The sequence below is a fragment of the Protopterus annectens genome, chromosome 8.part0 (genome assembly GCF_019279795.1).
Source record: "Protopterus annectens isolate FY-2018-M chromosome 8.part0, PAN1.0, whole genome shotgun sequence".
Classification (NCBI taxonomy): Eukaryota; Metazoa; Chordata; order Ceratodontiformes; family Protopteridae; genus Protopterus; species Protopterus annectens.
In genome coordinates this window covers 1,310,200,353-1,310,220,029 of record NC_056741.1, presented here as the reverse complement: position 1 = coordinate 1,310,220,029, position 19,677 = coordinate 1,310,200,353, and the positions used below count along the sequence as shown (strand labels likewise).

Below are 19,677 nucleotides of genomic sequence, written 5' to 3'. Positions count from 1 at the left end.
ATCTTTCAGTTCCAGTGGCAAAACCTGAGGTCAGGATGAGTCGCTCATCTCCAGAAGAGGGAACACCAGTAACTGTGCAGTGTCTTTTGAAGGCTGGGACCCCACCAATCAATTATATGTGGACTCAAGAGGCTACACTATCAGGTCTCACTGTCATTCTTACAGAGGATAGTAACCTGGTTAACGTGACCTCTGTCCACCGTAACCATACTGGACGGTACATTTGTAAGGTCAGCAATGAAGTCAACGAGGAAAGCAGTGATGGAGTCTGGATGAATGTCACATGTAAGTTGTCATATGTTTGGATTAGGTAAAATATTTAAGCTGCTTTCAGGGAGATAAGAGAAAGTGTTGTTTCACCTTTTTTATTTGTTTATACTATTCCATCCTATTTCCTATAGATGGTTAATACCTACTTTTTTCCTTACACAAGATTATTAATGTCAACATTCTAGGTCTTGACTTTGTTATCAGGGTCACACTGCCAGTCCTTGCACTAACAGTAAATGAATGTGGTTTCTGTAATGGAATTTGAACTTACTTGGCAGTCTAGGATAAATAATATCAGAGGCACCAGCAATATGTGTTTGGCCTTGTATCACATTGTTATGGATGGATCATTTTTCTCTGCCTATATATCTAGATCAGGTATTTAGACCTGTGATTGCATCTGCCTCATGTATTGCAATTTCATTCCTGTGACCCATTTTCTTTTGTCCTTCCTCTTTTTCTTTCACACTCAGTTCTACGCCCCCTCCTCCACACATTCTCACTCTTGATTCTAAGCTGATGGTGATTTGTGAGGCTGGAAATCCTTTTAATTTGAAAAGGTCACTGTGCTTTGGAGTGCATGTCCTCTTTAAACATCCCCACAATGAATTGCTGTTGTTCCTAAACTAGGTTTCTTGCCACCAAGCATTGGTAAACCACTGCTGTACAGAGTAAACACAGAATAATAGAATTTTAAGGCAGGACCACATGGACCACCTTATTTGCCATTTTCCTAAGTAGTGGATAAGTTAAACTGAAAATGCAACTTAATAGACTATTTCACGTTTCCTTCCCTTCATGATAAACAACATATCTATGCATGATGGAATGTATAGCTTTCAACAATCACCAACAGACACCATCCTCACCACTATTCACAATTTAAGAGATATTGTACAAAGACACTACTAGTATAGTAGCAATTTTGTTTTAGATAAATATTTTGCTGTTAAGAACATCTTAGACTAAAAGTCTCATACCAATCACATTAAGATAGGATAAAATGCAATTACATATTTTTTGCTGGCTCCAGCCATGGAGCAATTAAGGGCCTCCAGCATCGGAATCTCAGCTACTCACCCAATGAAGGAACAGTGAAGGACTAAGTAAAACTTGAGCCCCAAGCTATTTTCAATCCGTGCACCCCCCCCTGCCCTGGTCCTCACTCCCTTCCCACTACCCAACACCTACCACTCCCAGTCCCCTACCCTACCCTATCCAGTTTGTCTTCTGGGTTCACCTTCCTTATTGTTTTAAAAATACACTAAACTGTGTGATTAAATATCTTTGCTTTAATGCCATGTAGTACTGAATAGTTTCAAAGCAAGAAATAAAACCCAGTTCATGCTAGATTTTCAAAACCCAATGCATGCCTAAGTAATAATCCTAGCCTGGTGGGAGCACATCCCTGTGGCAGATGTATAACATGTCAGTATGTGAGTAGAACATTTCAGTATATTAATGGATTGCATTTTCAACCTAATGCTATGTTTTCATGTAACACAGAAAGCATTGTATATGCACTTAAATGTCTGTGTGGGATGTTCTATATAGGTAAAAGTAAGAGGGTCTTTAAGACCAGGATACAGGAACATGTGAGGGATATTAAAATGAAAAAATCAGAAAGTCCACTTGCAATGAACTTTAAAAAACATCATAGTAATAACCCACAAGGTTTATTAGGTACAATTTTAGAACATATTCCTATTACTTAATATAATATTAATATAAAGAAAAAATGTTTGTATAAGGAAACTCTTTTTATACTAAAATATAGTAGCTTAGCCCCTGGTGGCATTAATGTAGAATGCAACTGGAGAGTTTTTATTTAAATTCTTTAAGTGTTTTAATTGTAAAATTGTTTGATTGGTTGATTAATTTTATTGTATAAATATGTGTTGTATTTTTTCTGTCTGTATTCTCCTTGGAAGGCTATTGTTGAGGCGCTAGAGGTTGGATTAAATTGTTACAGTGGTGGATCCTGGTTTTGCTAGTCATTTATTTTTATATTTTATTCTTTTTTTGTTTTATTTGTTGTGAAGAAATGAAACAATGTTGTTAACAATACTAACTTTGCTTGGTGGTGATGCTGTTGTTGTCTTTTGGCTTTTCCCAGTTAGGGGTCCCCACAGCGGAACTCCGGTCCACTAATGATTGGCAGTAGATTTTGACGAACGCCGAGGTGCCAGCTCGACGTTCAACCTTCAACGAAGGCACGCCCATTTACACATGTCTTTCGAAATGCCCACCCAACTGTGGGGAGTACATGCAGACTCCACACAGAAGGCACTCCCTGCACTCCAGCCGAGAATCGAAAGGGAGAACCTCTTGCTGTGAGGCAACAACGCTACTGCTGCACCACCGCAGCTGTTTGCTTGGTGGTGATATTATCATTTATTCAGAAAAGTAAAAAAACTATAGTTTCAAAATGCACTGAAAACTCAAATTATAAACATAGTTTTATTTTTTAAATCTGCAACAGTGAAACTGTAGCACATAGTATGGAAACAGACATGCACATGATCAAATGTGCTAACATAATGTTATTAATATCTGGTAAAATATCCATATAAATAAAGGGATACTTTTACATCTCAAAGAATTGAGCATGCCTACATTGTGAATATCTTCTTCTGTCACCCTTAATAAGGTTTCAGACTACACTTGACAAGCAGAGCACATGTCATATCAAACATCTTCCACATTTACTGCACCAACCTGGTGTGTCCTGAAGCATAGCCAAAACTGTAACTTATTCTCATTTGTATACATCATGCACAGTCTGTAACATTACCTTCAACTTATGCAATTTTATATGCCAGTAGGCCACAGTATTCCATCCATCCATCCACAACCCCTTTTTCCCATTTTGCACATGGGGTCGGAATGTCACTTTACCAGTGCAATTGCCTAGAGCTAAGGTTTACACTGCCGGATGGCTAGCCCTGCCACGGGGTTTCTTCCATACCACACACTCACATCTATGGCCAAATTTAATGTCCAATCTACCTGACAGGTTCACTTAACTAAAGATTCCTTAACACAACTTTCCTTATGACCAAATTAAGTTGTTTGAAAAGTTCAAAATTTTGCTCTGTCTTTCCTAATTCTCCCCTGGAACTAATGATTTGGGGAGAAAGGTTGGTGGATTGCACTTAATTAATATGATGATAATTATAGATAAAGACTTCTTTTATTTTACAAAATGCATCTTAACTCATATTCCCTTATTCTGTCAACTTCTCAAGTTAATAGTGCAACTTTAAAAAATGTTCCTGATTTCATCTCTAGTGATGCCATCATGTTAGTGATGCCATGTGACCAAGATGATGACATCATTGTTATAATCACACTAACTAATTTAATATAACAACTCACCTGAACTGGAAGAAACTGTTACATTTATTACCCCAGTGCCTCAGCAAAAAGCCTTCCAGGGTATCAAACAAAGCACAAACACCACTTTAAGTTGTCTTAAGTAATTAATTATAAATTAATTAAAATTTAAAGAAATACCATATCTGTTTGAACTTTAAACTAAACATTGCCAATTAATTTCATTACTTAATTCTTTAGGTTTTAATGCAGCAAATTTTAAAATCATCATAGTTTGCATTTAATTTAATGAATGAATCTTATCACTACCTCTTAATGCATCAGCATGTACAAACACAACATTTAAAACAATTAACATAACTGTTATGAAGTTGCTGTACATGGGATGATACTACATTCTCATACCATCTACCCTTTATGGTAACCATGTGAAATGTTGGGACCCACTAGACAGACACATGGAAAATGAATGGCTGAAAGATCAGTTTACATATATTGAGTCTGAGATGCCATTTCTCAGAATAAACCCTTTTATCTGAGGTATGGCAATCTCAGAGTTGGTATATATATATATATATATATATATATATATATATATATATATATATATATATATATATATATATATATATATATATATATATATATATATATATATATGTAGGTCTACTTTACATGGTCAACTTCTCACAAAGTCGACTTTCATATAGCCGAGACCATATGATCGACTTTTGAAAGCCGACCATGTAAAATAAACTCAAAAAACACAACAAACACTTACCTTAAAACTGTTAGCAGGGGGCCCTACCCTAACTTAAATATACCAACTCTGAGATCGCACTTCTGTGCAGAAGATGGAGATTTTCCCATTCCGCACTGTACAGATATAGCGGTTCCCCATGGTCGGCTTTTCTAAAGCCAATCATATGGTCCCGGCCATATGAAAGTCGACTTTGTGAACTGTCAATCATGTGAAGGAGATATATATATATATATATATATATATATATATATATATATATATATATATATAGGGGATCTGGGGTCTTGTCCCCCATATGGGGGAGCTTGTCTCACTCTGCAAAAGAGAGGTTTTAAGGAGAAGAGTGATTTTTTTTTTATTTACTTCTCCGGATTTTCTGTCTTTTTTGGGGGCTTTTTGGCACTTGGCATTTGGAGTGCTGACATTTCAGTAGGGAGTCATTTTTCTATATCTTGCATGGTTTCCTGCCATCTAGTCTTCAACCTCCTCCTTGTTTGTCCCATATACCACATCAGGGGATCACAAGTACATAGCAAAACATAAATAATTGAACCTTTTCACAATTGTAGTAACATTTTAAATTATGCTTTATTTACATTAATGACTACTTGCTTTTGCAAAGGTGCTATGAGTAATACAGTTAATATTTTTTCCTATTCATGTGTATTTTCTGATGATTGGCTGGTGAGTGGACTCAAACAATTCTCCTCTTCTTCTTCTTTCATCTTTTCCCGGTTAGGGGTCGCACAGCAGATCACCTGTCTGCTCATGATTGGCAGTAGAGTTTTACGGTGTTGATTTGCCAGCCCGACGCACAACCTTCCACGGAAGGCACACAGAAGAGTTGGGAGGAACACCACAGCTGAAACACAGGTAGTGTGCAATATATTGTAGCACTGGCAAAGAGGTGGCATCTGGTCCTCATCTATAAGCCATGACACAGACAACATGCTCAGCTTGTTAAGCAATACAGCAAAGTGACTGTTGTTCTGCTATGTGTGGGTTCAAATCCCAGTGTAGCCTAGTACTTACCTGTGAGCCTATGAATGCAGTATCACACCCAAGTTCTGCAGGGCAATGCATGGACTGGGCACAATGTGCACCAGACATTACCATACTCACACACAGGTAGAGTGTGAGCAATACAATCATGATCACTTGCATAGGTGAGGAATAAAACAACAGGTAACTGCAACACTAAAATGGGATAGGGTCATTGTAGGTGAACAGAGTAAACACATATGCTAGGAAGTACTTTATTATGAATAATCCTTGCTCATTTAATAAAACACCTAAAAGCTTAAGAACTGACAACTCAAAATACTGACACAAGTCACAAAAAACAAAAACATTTAGTTTGCAGGGGACACCCCTCCCTCCTCATACCCTTAATACTCTTTTAAAACTCTTTCTCACTCTCTCTCTCTCTCTCTAAATATATATGTACGTCTATCTATCTATCTATATATATATATATATATATATATATATATATACACACACACACACACACACACACACACACACACACACACATACACACACACACACACACACACACACACACACACACACACACACACACACACACACACACACACACACACACACACACACATATATATATATATATATATATATATATATATATATTTATAGTGGATATAAAAAGTGTACACACCCCTGTTAAAATGTCAAGTTTTTGTGATACAAAAAATGAGACCACAATAAATAATTTCAAAACTTTTCCCACCTTTAATGTGACCTATAACCTATACAATTCAATTGAAAAACAAACAAATCTGTTGGGGGAAAAATATAAAAATTAAAAAATGTACAATAAGCTGGTTGCATAAGTGTGCACGCCCTTAAACTAATATTTTGTTGATGCACCTTTTGATTTAATTACAGCATTCACTTTAAAAAAAGACATGCAGGTAGGTGCGTGCATGTGTGGGTGTGCCTTTTTTGAAGGTTGGGTGCTGGGCTGGCAACTCAACACCGTAAAAATTCACTGCCAATCAGTAGCGGACTGAAGTTCCGCAGTGGCATCCCCTAACTGGGAAAAGCCGAAAGACAGTTTTTTTTAGTCTTCTTTGGTAGGAGTCTATCAGCATGGCACATCTTGGCTTGGCAATATTTGCCCACTCTTCCTTGCAAAAGCACTCCAAATCTGTCAAATTGCGAGGGTATCTCTTGTACACAGCACTCTTCAGATCACCTCACAGCTTTTTTTATTGGATTTAGGTCTGAGAACTGGCTGGGCCATTCCAAAACTTTAATTTTATTCTGGTGAAGCCATTCTTTTGTTGATTTGGATGTATGCTTCGGGTCATTGTCATGTTGAAAGGTGAAATTCCTCTTCATCTTCAGCTTTCAAGCAGATGCTTGAAGGTTTTGGTCCAAAAGTGACTGGTATTTGGAACTATTCATAATTTCCTCCACCTTGGCTAACACCCCAGTTCCATCTGAAGAAAAGCAACCCCAAAGCATGATACTGCCACCAACATGCTTCTCCATGGGGATGATGTTCTTTTGGTGATGCAAAGTGTTGTTTTTTGGCCAAACATACCTTTTGGAATTGTGGCCAAATAGTTCAACCTTGGTCTCATCAGACAATAACACATTTTCCTACATGCTTTTGGGAGACTTGATGTATTGTTCTGCAAATTTTAGCCAGGCCTGGATGTTTTTCTATGTTAGAAAAGGCTTCCGTCTTGCAACCCTACCCCATAGGCCAGAGATATGGAGAATATGGGAGATTGTTGTCACATGTAGTACACAACCAGTACTTGCCAGAAATTCCTGCAGCTCCTTCAGTGTTGCTGTAGGCCTCTTGGCAGCTTCCCTGACCAGGTTTTGTCTTGTCTTTTCATCAAATTTGGAGGGACATCCAGTTCTTTGCAATGTCACTGTTGTCCCATATTTTCTCCACTTTTTGATGACTGTCTTCACTGTGTACCATGGTATATCCAATGCTGTGGAAATTTTTTTGTACCCTTCTCCTGAATGATGCCTTTCAACAATGAGATACCTTTGATGATTTGTAAGCTCTCTGCGAACCATGACTTTTGCTGTAGCAGGCATCTGAGTAAATGTCAGGAAAATCCTACTAGGACAGCTGAACTTTATTTGGAGTCTCTTTAATTGACGGCAGGTGTGTACCCAAGAAGACTGAATGCTGTAATTAAATCAAAAGGTGCTTCAACAAAGTATTAGTTTAAGGGTATGCACACAACAAAGTATTAGTTTAAGGGTGTACACACTTATGCAACCATCATATTTTATGTTTTTTTTATTTTTTATATTTTTCCCCTAACATATTTGTTTGTTTGTCAATTGAATTGTACAGGTTATAGGTCACATTAAAGGTGGGAAATGTTCTGAAATGATTTATTGTGGTCTCATTTTTTATATCACAAAAACCTGGCATTTTAATGGGGGTATACACACTTTTTACGTCCACTATATATATATATATATATATATATATATATATATATATATACACACACACACACACACACACACACACACACACACACACACACACACACACACACATATGTGATGATTTATTGTGGTCTCATTTTTTATATTGCAAAATCCTGGCATTTTAACAGGGGTATACACACTTTTTACGTCCACTATATATATATATATATATATATATATATATATATATATATATATATATATATATATACACACACACACACACACATATGTGATGATTTATTGTGGTCTCATTTTTATATTGCAAAATCCTGGCATTTTAACAGGGGTATACACTTTTTTCGTCCACTATATATATATATATATATATATATATATATATATATATATATATATATATAGATATATATATATATATATATATATATATATATATATATACACACACACACACACACACACACACACACACACACACACACACACACACACACGTATACAAACTCCAAAACTGGATAAAGTCAGAGAAGAGGAAGAAAGTGATAAAAATTTAACTCTCACTTTCTTCCTCTTCATCGAGTCTATAAGTGATTAGAAGAAGCAGATGACCTTCTAGTAATGATATTTTGAGTATTGATCAAGTGGACACCAAGAACCAATGGGTTTTTACAATAATAGTTTTTATGGAGTCAGGGAAAGCATTCTTTAGCACTGGGGTTTGGCTGTCATGACATGACCACTGCCATTGTCCATTATGTTTACTTGAGATGTCAAGACTATATGTAGTCCATGGCTGGGAATTCGTACAACTACAGGACCATGAGCATTCACCATGAGGAATCCTGCCCATGTGTTGAGCTCAAAGAGAAATACCACCTGCAAACAGGATGAGCCCTATAACCAGAGATGGCAAGCTGTGTGCCTAGAAGTGACTCTGATACTGTCTCAGCAACAGTCTGGTAGTCTGATTTGGGATGCCCCATGCCCAGTGATGTGACATTTGGAGGCTCCCACAATCAAGGACTGAGTTGCCAACAGAGGCCAACTGGATGTTAGTTGCAATATATCTTATGATATACCTATGCAGGAAATCTTTGCCACCAACAACCTAGCAGCAGTAGTGTATGCTCCCTGTCCCTGCACTCCAGGTTACTCTGCAGTAACTGCATGTCCTTCCCCAAGCTGTGAAGCACACTCACCATCTCCAAAATGATGTGTGTTTAGCAGCTCTTTGTGCCTACATCACTGATCCTGTCTTCTGATGTTTGATTGCAAGTGCCACTAAAGTATTATGGCAGTCCTGGATTCATGGTAGTACCATGCCCGCACCACATCTAACCACTATGGTGGGCATGCCCACCTCAGATGTAATGCACATGTTAGAGGTGTGGACACAGGTGAAGCCAGTGCGGGACTCTCAGTTGCAGGATTTCTATCCTGTCCTGCTGAGGCTACCTGTTCAGACAGTATCTCTACAAGGACCTTTGTAATAGTGGATGTGGGGGACACAATGTCACTGCCCTCCACAGTAGCGATGTGTCACTAGATCAGGCCAGTTGCATGTTGTTATCATTATCAACCACAAATGCCCTGTTTCCCTCAGCCCTTTACTGTCCTGTTGTATTGGATGCTGCACCAAGGGATCCTGTGAATGTATGAACACACATGGCAGAATTCTTAGCTCACAAACATATGACTCCAAATCCCGCTGTGACATACATACTGGCACACATCAAAACAGTGCTACACTGGAAGACATACGCAAGTGTGTGTGTGTGTGTGTTGCAGTCCCTCTCTGCTGTCATGCAGTGGTATATACTATAATGTACTGTAATAGGTATCACTAATCTGGTGTTTCCTCTAGTGAAACACTTGTTGTTGTCACGTCTGCTCCCACATCCATGCCACCACCAACTATGAGAGGCTGATATCCTGTCCAGCAAATGACACCAGAAACTTCTTTACATCTGTCAGCTACTTCTATGTCAGTGAACATTGCAATGCCCTGTGACTTTTACATTGCACAGAGTATTACATCTGTAGCCCTCCAGTAAACTTGTAGGGACTTATTATGTCTGCTAACAGCATTCATATTATGTGACATTTCCTGACAAATGTGGTTCCAATAATGCCTGCCTACATCACCTTTGCTCAGGATGTGCATGCCGTGTACATGGAGGGCTTGTATTGGTAGTTCATTCTCTTGGCTAGTGACCTTTTCCAGCCATTAATTTCTTCAGGTCATGATGGAACTTTTATAATTGAGAGAAAAGCATCAGTTGCTAGGCACATATACAATGCTGTGGTATGCACAAGTTTAACTACAGCAACATCCCCTTTATGGACCTGGTTAAGAGTTGTAGTCACTGTAATGTACAGCTTCACACCTCCATTTGGTACTGTAGAAGTGCCTCTACATACATCCCTAGAACACAACCATTATGACATGTAATACCCACAGTATCCTATATTCACAGCTTGAGCTCCCACAACATATGCAAACACACACACAAACACACACACACACACACACGCACACACACATGCACACACGCACACACACACACACACACACACACACACACACACACACACACACACACACACACACACACACACACACACACACACACACACACACACACACACACACACACACACACACAGTACTGTGCCAAGCTAATGTGCTGGGGTCCACTTTTACATATAACAAGCTAATCCATAGCTAAGTCATCTGGCACCCTGTCATTTCCCAAAACTTCCAGACTGGTACCCTTTGAGTCAAAGTTGAAGACCAAAAAAAAAAAAAACAGCTCCTCTGCTCTTCTCTGAAACTATAACAAAACAGTTGAATCACCACAAACTGAGAGCTTCAACACTTCAGCTATTACCACAAATGCAGAATCAGCATTCATCCTCCACCTCAGGACAGATATACATTGCCTTACTTAATTTCACCATTTATTCCCTACAGTATCCCCTAGTTCTTACTTCTGTAAAAAAAATCCTCTGTTAATTTTCATGTTCAGATATCTTCAATTCCCACTCTATTACTTTTTAGCATTTAGGCCAGAATCTATTCTCCTTTTCAACCAAAGTATATAGTGTAGACACTGTTATCTTACTTGATGTATTTAGTAAAAGGATATAACCATCAGTTTAGGTTTATACTATAAATAACTGTCTAGCATGCTTTTCATAATTAGTATATATCGATGCAATCATGCTGCCTCACATTACTTTATAAGTAATAGCTTATTTCTATACAATCATAATCACTGCATATGGTTTAAATCTTGTCTGTTTTGCATTTCCTATAAATATTTTTTCTTTATTTATATAGTATTAGAATTTGAATGTTACTGTATGATTTTATACTTTGTTAAAAAGTTGATTAACTTCAGAGCTTTTGTCCCTGGACCTCCTCTGAAAATGGGGACCAACCCAGTCAGACCATCCTGGTAAACAAATGACAAAAATATAAATTAAATAAAGAAATGCTGGCACTGCACTCCCACATCATTGGCACCTGACAATCACAGCCCCTAACAATTTGCACCAGTGTCAGCCACCCCTCTTTCACCCCCCACCTTAGTTATGTACATGACAATGAAGCATGTTCCAAACTCTCTCTGACAACCACTAAATGGTGTGTAGCTAAGGACAAGGTACATTAACATACAGGACTCCTTCCTTAACACTGCAATGATGCATATTAGTCATACTATTGTAAGCACTGTTGTGCAGGATGGTGGCAGTGCTTTACATTGCCCTAACAGTGGACAGTTAGTATCATACTTATACTAATGAAGACAGATAATGAACTGCCTGTAAACCGCTACATGTCTGCAATTCACTAGCCATGCATATTGATGTTCGGTGTGCATATCAGTTTTAGCAGAAAGCATGTGATCTGTATGCTCATGCACATATCACCCTGGTGCACTGCTGCCTTGCAAGACACATGATTCACAAATGTCTTTCTATGTATGGCTTTGCCATACTGCTGCTTGGCTGTAACCTTCATGTACCTACCGAGTGGCCATGGCTGCCTTAGCAAATGGTAACAACAGAGCTCCTGTGTGGTGTGCTTGGGAGAGCATGATTTAAACTGTTCTTCCTGTAAAGGGACTCTAAGGAGCCCTGTGATGCCCATTTTGAAAAGGTGAATACCTAATATAAACTGGGCCAAGTACTAATGATGTCATTGGCATCACCTATTCTGTGAAGAAGCGCCATCTTTGTTATGATAACCTGAAGTAACACCTCACTGACCTCCTCTGACCATGGGAGGCAGAGGTCTGAAGAAGTCGCTTTTAAATCAATGGATGATGACAGCACTAACAGTAATGTAAATTAAGAGACATTTTTGGTGACATCTGACTTATCACATGTTTGAACATGTTTTCTATATAAAAGGAGGGAACGTGAACTAGATGTGCACTGTAAGTATATATATATATTTTTTTTTTTTGGTGGGGAGCATAGTTACATTATGGGCAGTCTTGTACAGGTATGTTTCACAGTGCATTTTTTGATTGTGTTACAGAGGAGCACTTCTCCAGGCAGCAGGTTGTGTATGTGTTCAGTGCATTATGCAACTGCAGTTGTGTTTCTATAATATATGTGTGCACAATAATATTCCCCATTGTATCATCCTTCAGTAGGTCCAACTGTGGAGGAGGAGAAGCCACTCTTAGTTCAGTTTTCACTAGCCGCTGCTATTGGTGATGGGTCAGCAGTGCCCACCAGGTCTGCCTCTGAAGAAAGGAATCATAATCTCCCTGCAGGAGGTGAAATGGAGAAGTCACTTGTGCCCTATTTGTCTACCTTTCATAAGGGATGAAGGCTCTTTTTCTGGAGAAGGACCTAAGGAGTCACAGCTAGTATAATGGCATTATTGAAGAGACAGGTCATTACTGTGATGCACTGGGAAATATATGCCTCCCTTGGCAAACAGCAGTGATTTTTTGAGTGATTAAGTAAGTTGCATGGCTGCCTGGTCCTGCCCACTGAGTCTTGACAAAAGTAGCTAGACCAGAACATCACCCACCTAGGAGACTGATGTCTGGTTTTCTTCTCTTCTGGAATGTCCTGTCATCCAACCCTGCCAGAAACACACTATGTTCCCTTTTTGGTATGTTCCAGCTATTCTGTCTTATCCTGTGTCTTATTTATTGTCCAGCCCTCCCCATCATCAACAGTACTCCTTCTGTATGTATGGGTCTACTGTCTTCCCTATCTTTTGTGTGTGCCACCAATTTCTGTCTGTCTGTCAGTGTTCCACATTTGTCTGTTTGCCCCTGCTATTTGTCTTTCTCCCTCTTTCCCTCCCAGAGCAATTCCTCACTGCCTTTAACATTTAGTTTTCTTTTGTGGAAATTATAAAAGGTGCCTTATCACTACAGGAAAAAAAAACTTTACCCTTCCTCCACATACCATTCATGCCAGTATGCTGCTTTGATGTCTCCACTCATATTGGTCTATCTTTTATCTACTCTACTCAGCTGTGTTGTCCATCTTGTGGTGACCAGACACTTTCTATAGCTATATGGGAGTTCATTGCCTGCATTGGTGTGCCCTGACTCAAGTGCAACAGTCTTAGTGCTGATGTCCTTGTCAGCCATATGTCCTGCTGTAGATCTTCTCCTGATGTATAGTAGTGCAGTACTGTTTATCCCACTAATGGTGCCTCTTTTTTCTTATTTGGTCCTTTGCTCAGCATGTGGATGCTGTCCTCTGCCTACTGCATCTCTAATTCACTTTCTGGTACTTGAGACAACAACCTCCTCAAATATGTCTAAGAATTCCAGCCAAAATATCAATCTACTTTTATAAACTTATGAAATGTGGAGTGTAATGAGAAAAACAATGAACAAACCATAACCCAGTTTTTCTATGGAAGAAAAATTCTCCGATCTTATGATAAAGAGAATAATATCTTCTTCTTCTTCTTCGGCTTTTTCCCAGTTAGGGGTCACCACAGCGGATCACCTGTCTGCTCATGATTGGCAGTGGAGTTTTATGGTGTCAAATTGCCAGCCCGGCGCCCAACCTTCCACAGATGGCACACACTCATGCTTAGGGCCAATTTAGAGTGTCCAATCCACCTACAGCATGTCTTTGGGATGTGGGAGGAAACCAGAGCACCAAGAGGAAACCCACACAACCACAGGGAGGACATGCAGACTCCACACAGAAGGCACCACAGCTGAGGATTGAACCGGAGAACCTCTTGCTGTGAGGTGGCAACGCTAACTGCTGCACCACCGTGGCCGCCCATAGAGAATGATATCTGATTTGATGAATATAGTACCAAGATTTTATACAAGTATATCCTATGTGATACCTAATAAAGGTAAAAAGTAAAACCATATGAGCTTAAAAATAAAACAAAAAGTGTACAACAGCCAGCTAGACTAAGGACATGGTGTCTGGCCCCCTACATTTCTAGTGACCTTAGTTGGACTAGCACATCACATGTCAGTGCATTGGGCAAGAAGAAAGAGGAATAAAGAAGTTTTGACTTGCGCTTCCCCTGGAGATAGGGTGGGGATTTCCTCTAATTGTCCAATGGGAGGGAGCTCAGAGTCTCTGTATTTACATAAGGAAGCAACACCCATTGCACACCCAAGGTGGATCCAAGAATGGGAAACTCCATGAAGCAATAGGATGGGACCCTTACTGCTCCCCAGATGGCAAAGATTCAGTTAGCAGTCCTGGCACTGGAGGAGGCACTCAGGAAAGGAGAGGACTGAAGCAGTATGGCTTGCTCACCTCTCCTGAGGTTGGGAGGGGCTTGTGTGCACTCAGGGGCATAAAGGGTGGTGTGATCTCCCTGGTGGAGAAGACTACTGTTCAAGCTTTGGGGGAGGAGAATGGCTGCATGTTGGGAATGTCACTTGTAGAAGTGAGGAGATGAAAGCTACTGAAAGTCTATTGCACACCCTTCCTCAGCACATAGCCAAATATGCACAGCTAGGCTAATGAGAAAAGGAAAAATATAAATCACCTCAGTTGACTGTCTAATGACCATTCCTCTCTGCCTACTTTCATTCTGATGAAGGGAAGCAGATTGGTCAATTGGCTGGGAGGGGGGTGATGAATGACAGGAAGCAAGGGTAAAAACATGCAAAAACAAAAGAATGACACAATAGAATTCTAATAATTCTTTAATAATAATTAAAAAACAATAATAATAGTCAAAGTCTGATGTCTGTGGTGCTGAGTTTTGTCCTGGCACACACACACACACACACACACACACACACACACACACACACACACACACACACACACACGATTTATTGGACAAGGAATACTCCTGCTTTGTAAATTCCTATGTCTGCCAATCCATCTAAAGATGTATAAGGGTTATTTAAGGTTTGGTAGGTACATTGCACTTTAGAATCTCATATGTGTCATTTAGTGTCCTGGTTACACATGACAGGCAGGTGTACTACATAAATTATTTTATGACTGCCTAAAAATGCTATATACCATTTGCTCTACCCTACCCTAGTCTCTTTATATCTACTTCAGTAAGGAACCAGCTATACAAAAAAAAAAACAGATGCTCCCAGGGAACGATCCTAGTACCCTCCAGTATCTACAGTAATAATAAGTGAAAGGAGAGCAACGCAGAAACTGAAGTAGAAGTCTGAGTAATTGTCTTAAGTTTCCCTGTCATTGCAGAGTCCGTAAAAAAGCATAGCAACTCAAAATCCAGACTTTCTTCCACAGGTTTTGGGCAGTGAGTCAAAATGAATTTATAATAAATAAAGATTTTGGCAGGCAGTGTGCCTAGCAAGCCACATATATCAGCTTGCCTTTGTGTGCAGGAAAGGTGTCATGTTCTGGGAGGTAAGTGAAGAACCTGGATCATTACCAGCGTGATAAGTTATCTTCGGCACTGCAACTGATCTGCATAGCTACAAGTTGTATAAAGCTGCCTGCAGTTACCACCTACCTTTATTTAAGTGTTCCCCTTTTGTGATGTGCTTTAGTGCTCATAAAAGGTGATAGAAGGCATAACTCACAGCATTTCCCAGAGGCTAGAGTTTAATTTACAAGCAGTGAAGTCATGGTGTGTGCTGAATTAATGTGCCTTTGTTGTGTACCTCAGGTTGTCCTGGGGCAAGAATCAGCTGCTCCAAGAAACTAATTATATCATGTCCCATTTTACCCTTCCCCTGGGCCTCCCGCCAACAAACTGCATGTTGCTTGGCTAAACTAGAGTATTAGGTTTGTACGCAATGTTTTCCAGTAAGCATCACATACTTATACAAGTAAACATATTACTTTGTTCAGCTTATTTACTTTAGCTCATTCTACTAAGGTGCAGTATTTAATTTGTTAGGGGGTCCTTTTTTCATAATCAATTTTTGGAGGTTGGCATAATGCTTAAGATGTTTACCTCACAGTTGCATGGTACAGGGTTTGATTCTCACCTTTGGTCACTGACAAGTGGTTGGCAAGGCATGTAATGGTCTGCAGACTGATTGCCTAGTATTTAACTATGAACCTATTATACAGCAGTATCACAGACTACAGTAATAAATTAGAACAGAAGTATTGCATACTATGGTAATAAATTACAACATCATACATTTCTCAGTTGTAAAAAAAAAATTAAAAATAGTCAAAAGACAATTCAGTAAATGTAAACCATTTCAAATTTTAGAATTCACAAATACTTGATTGAAAAGGTGGGATTTTTAAAGAGGCTGTAAAGGTGCCATTTGAAAGGCATTCCTTAATCTGTTGAATGAAAACATTATCAAATTGGGCAGTACCAACAGAAAAAATAAATACTAGAAACTGCAGCTTCATTTTGGAACTTTTTAAACATTTTCTCCCTGGCTGAGAAGGCTTTGCAAGGTCAGTGGAAGGGATGTAAGACAGACATGTTCATGGTCATGTGGGGCTTAGTACATTAGCACTGCCATTGTATAGATGTCATTCCAGTCACCTGACAGCTAATGCCGAAGCAGAACGCAGAGCAAGAAAGTAATGTGAATAGATCTAGTAGCACTATTTGGAGACCTGGCTGCAGCCTCCCATGCACAAGATGTAACCGTTAAATATCGACACAAAGAAAGACTAACTGCACCATGGGGCGTACTAAAGTAAACAGAAAGTAAATCAATTACTCAGACATGCAAAGGGTAAATATTTAAACATGTGCCCTCAAACTTCCACATCTGTGTTTTAAAAATTAGACCTTACTATGCTGCTAAAACTGGTTTAAGAAAACATAACTCATGGAATATAGGTTCTGTTTCAAAATTAATACCTGTGTCCCTGTGCTAGCCACACACTCAATATCTTCCTGCAACATATTTATATGTTAACAATTTCTTAGTACTAAAGAAATTTGAGGTCACAAGGTACATCTGAATGAAGAAGAGCTGAGGACTATAAGAATGCCTGTGCACATTCAGTAATCCATGTCTGGCAATGACCCACCTCCTAGAAGTGACTGGGGAGGAGGAGGCACACAATGACGCTGCACAAGAGAAGTGAGACATGAAGTGTAAGGGCTAGTATGTGACATAACTACAAGTATCAATGGTATATCTCAAAGACGGGAAAGGAAAAGGACAGACTGCTAGTAGACAAAAGGACAGAAGTGTGCTGCTGGATCTATAGGCATCCATCTCTGTGTATCATGGCACAAAAGACCCATTTAATTGTAGGCTGGGACAGTGAATAGCCACACTTTGGAGGTAGGACAAGTGTTAAAGAACAAACTGCATCAGTTAAGTTTCATATGGTCATGGGGTGATGGAGTACATTTCACATGGTGCTGGGATGATGGAGTAAGTTTCATAAGGTGCCTGCATGATGGAGTAAGCTTCACAACATGCTGGGGTGATGGAGCAAGTTTCACATGGTGATGGGGTGATGGAGTAAGCTTCACATGGTACTGGGGTGATGGAGTAAGTTTTATATGATGCCGATGTGATGGAGTACATTTCACATGGTGCTGGGGTGATGGAATAAATCTCATATGATGCTGGGGTGATGGAGTAAGTTGTAGCCTGTGGACTAATCCCAATCAGCAGTGAAGGATGAGAAATTAACAACAGCTGTGTTAAGCAAGAAGAAGGTCACACATTGCTTTGGGATGTGGGTAGGTTTTGTCACTATTTTGTGTTTTGATATTTTTAACTGTCGTTTTTTGTCAATATTTAGGTTGTCGATATTTAGATGTGTAGTCATATATCTATATCTATATATCTATATATGTATATATATATATATATATATATATATATATATATATATATATATATATATATATATATATATATATATATATGTATATATATATATATATATATATATATATATATATATATATATATATATATATATATATATATATATACACACACATACACACACACACACACACACACACACATACATATACATATTTTATATAGTAGTGAGAGGGTCTATATTGAATTAGCGAATGCTTAGAAAAGCGGACGCTAATTCATCGACCCCTATTAAGTGAAAGATTACAATCTCGAACACCTGGAACAGTGATTTTTTTCACAGGGAAAAAAATCGTTGGGCCAGTTTCGGGAGTTTGCCATTTCCTCCACTGTGGTGCAATCTCGGAGTTGGTATATTTAAGTAGGGAGGGTGTGGGGGGTGAATATAATGTTTTAAGTTATTTTTTTTGTTGTTTTTTTTTTTTTTTGTGGACCAGCGATTTTTTTTCCCTGTGAAAAAAAAATCGCTGTTCCTGGTGTTCGAGATTTTAAGCTTTCACTTAAAACGGATCGATGAATTAGCATTTGCTTTTCTAAGCGTTCGCTAATTTAATATAGACCCTAGTGAGAGTGTAGGGTATAGGGGCTTGATCACCTACAAAATGCATTTTTGTGAAGGTTTTCTGTTTTTTTCTGATAGAGAGGATAATAATAACCACCCTACTGTTAGACTACAATGATTTACCAAACCTGCCTCTTTTAGAAACCGCAGTTTTGCTTAGATTATATAATATTAACATTTCCTATCACTTCCTTCATATAAAGATAGATTTTCACAGTCAGGCAGTAATGTTTGATAGGCAGACATCACCTTGTGGTTAAGAAATAATAAATGACTATAATGAACCCAGATCAAGGCTTGTGTAAAGCTAGTATTAGCCCCCCTGAATGATGATTCACTTTCTTTTTACTTATATTGTTTTGCTACCATATACAGATTTTTATGCATAATTGATGAAAAAAACTAACTACACTATAGCCAAGTGCAAAGTAGTTTGCTGGGAAAACGTGGTTCTAAAATAGTTGCATGGCAGAGTAAGTAGAGAATATGTTTAGCTACTAATGCCCCGGGAAATTTTGTTATTCAAAGTGTCAGCATCACAATGCATCAGCTATGTAGACTGTTATAGATTTTGTTTATAATTCTCCTATTTTAATAAAGAAGAAATCAAGCAATGCTGTTTATATTTCAGGTCAGCCTCCTGTTAGGTGACATTTAAAATGTTTTCCTTTTAGGTAATAAATGAGACAAGTTAGGACCTTAACTCACAATTTAAATTGTATTGTTTTGCTTTCATTTAGATGGACCTGACGAACCAGTTATCACCATCTTCCCACTTTCCATCACAGAGAGAGGCTTCACAGCAAATGAAGAGGACACCATCTCATTGATTTGTCAGGCAGCGTCAAATCCACCAAGCTCCTACTTTTGGCTCTACAACAACTCCCAGGTCTCTGTTGGGCAAACATATCAAATCTCTAAGATTTCCAGACGTCAGACAGGTAGCTACACTTGCCAGGCCGAGAACAGGCACCTTAACACACGTGCTCAAACATCCATATCTC

At 38.8% G+C, this 19,677-nt stretch overlaps 1 protein-coding gene across 1 annotated transcript in view; it reads left to right on the top strand.

Moving 5' to 3' along the window:
- VSIG10L2 (V-set and immunoglobulin domain containing 10 like 2) overlaps window positions 1-19,677 on the top strand; it is a 316,447-nt gene that overhangs the window by 71,754 nt on the left and 225,016 nt on the right. The window contains exons 3-4 of the mRNA XM_044080829.1: window positions 10-285; window positions 19,414-19,677. The exon at window positions 19,414-19,677 is cut by the window's right edge and continues 12 nt beyond it. Coding sequence (XP_043936764.1) covers window positions 10-285; window positions 19,414-19,677 — 540 coding nt within the window. The remainder of the gene's footprint in view (window positions 1-9; window positions 286-19,413) is intronic.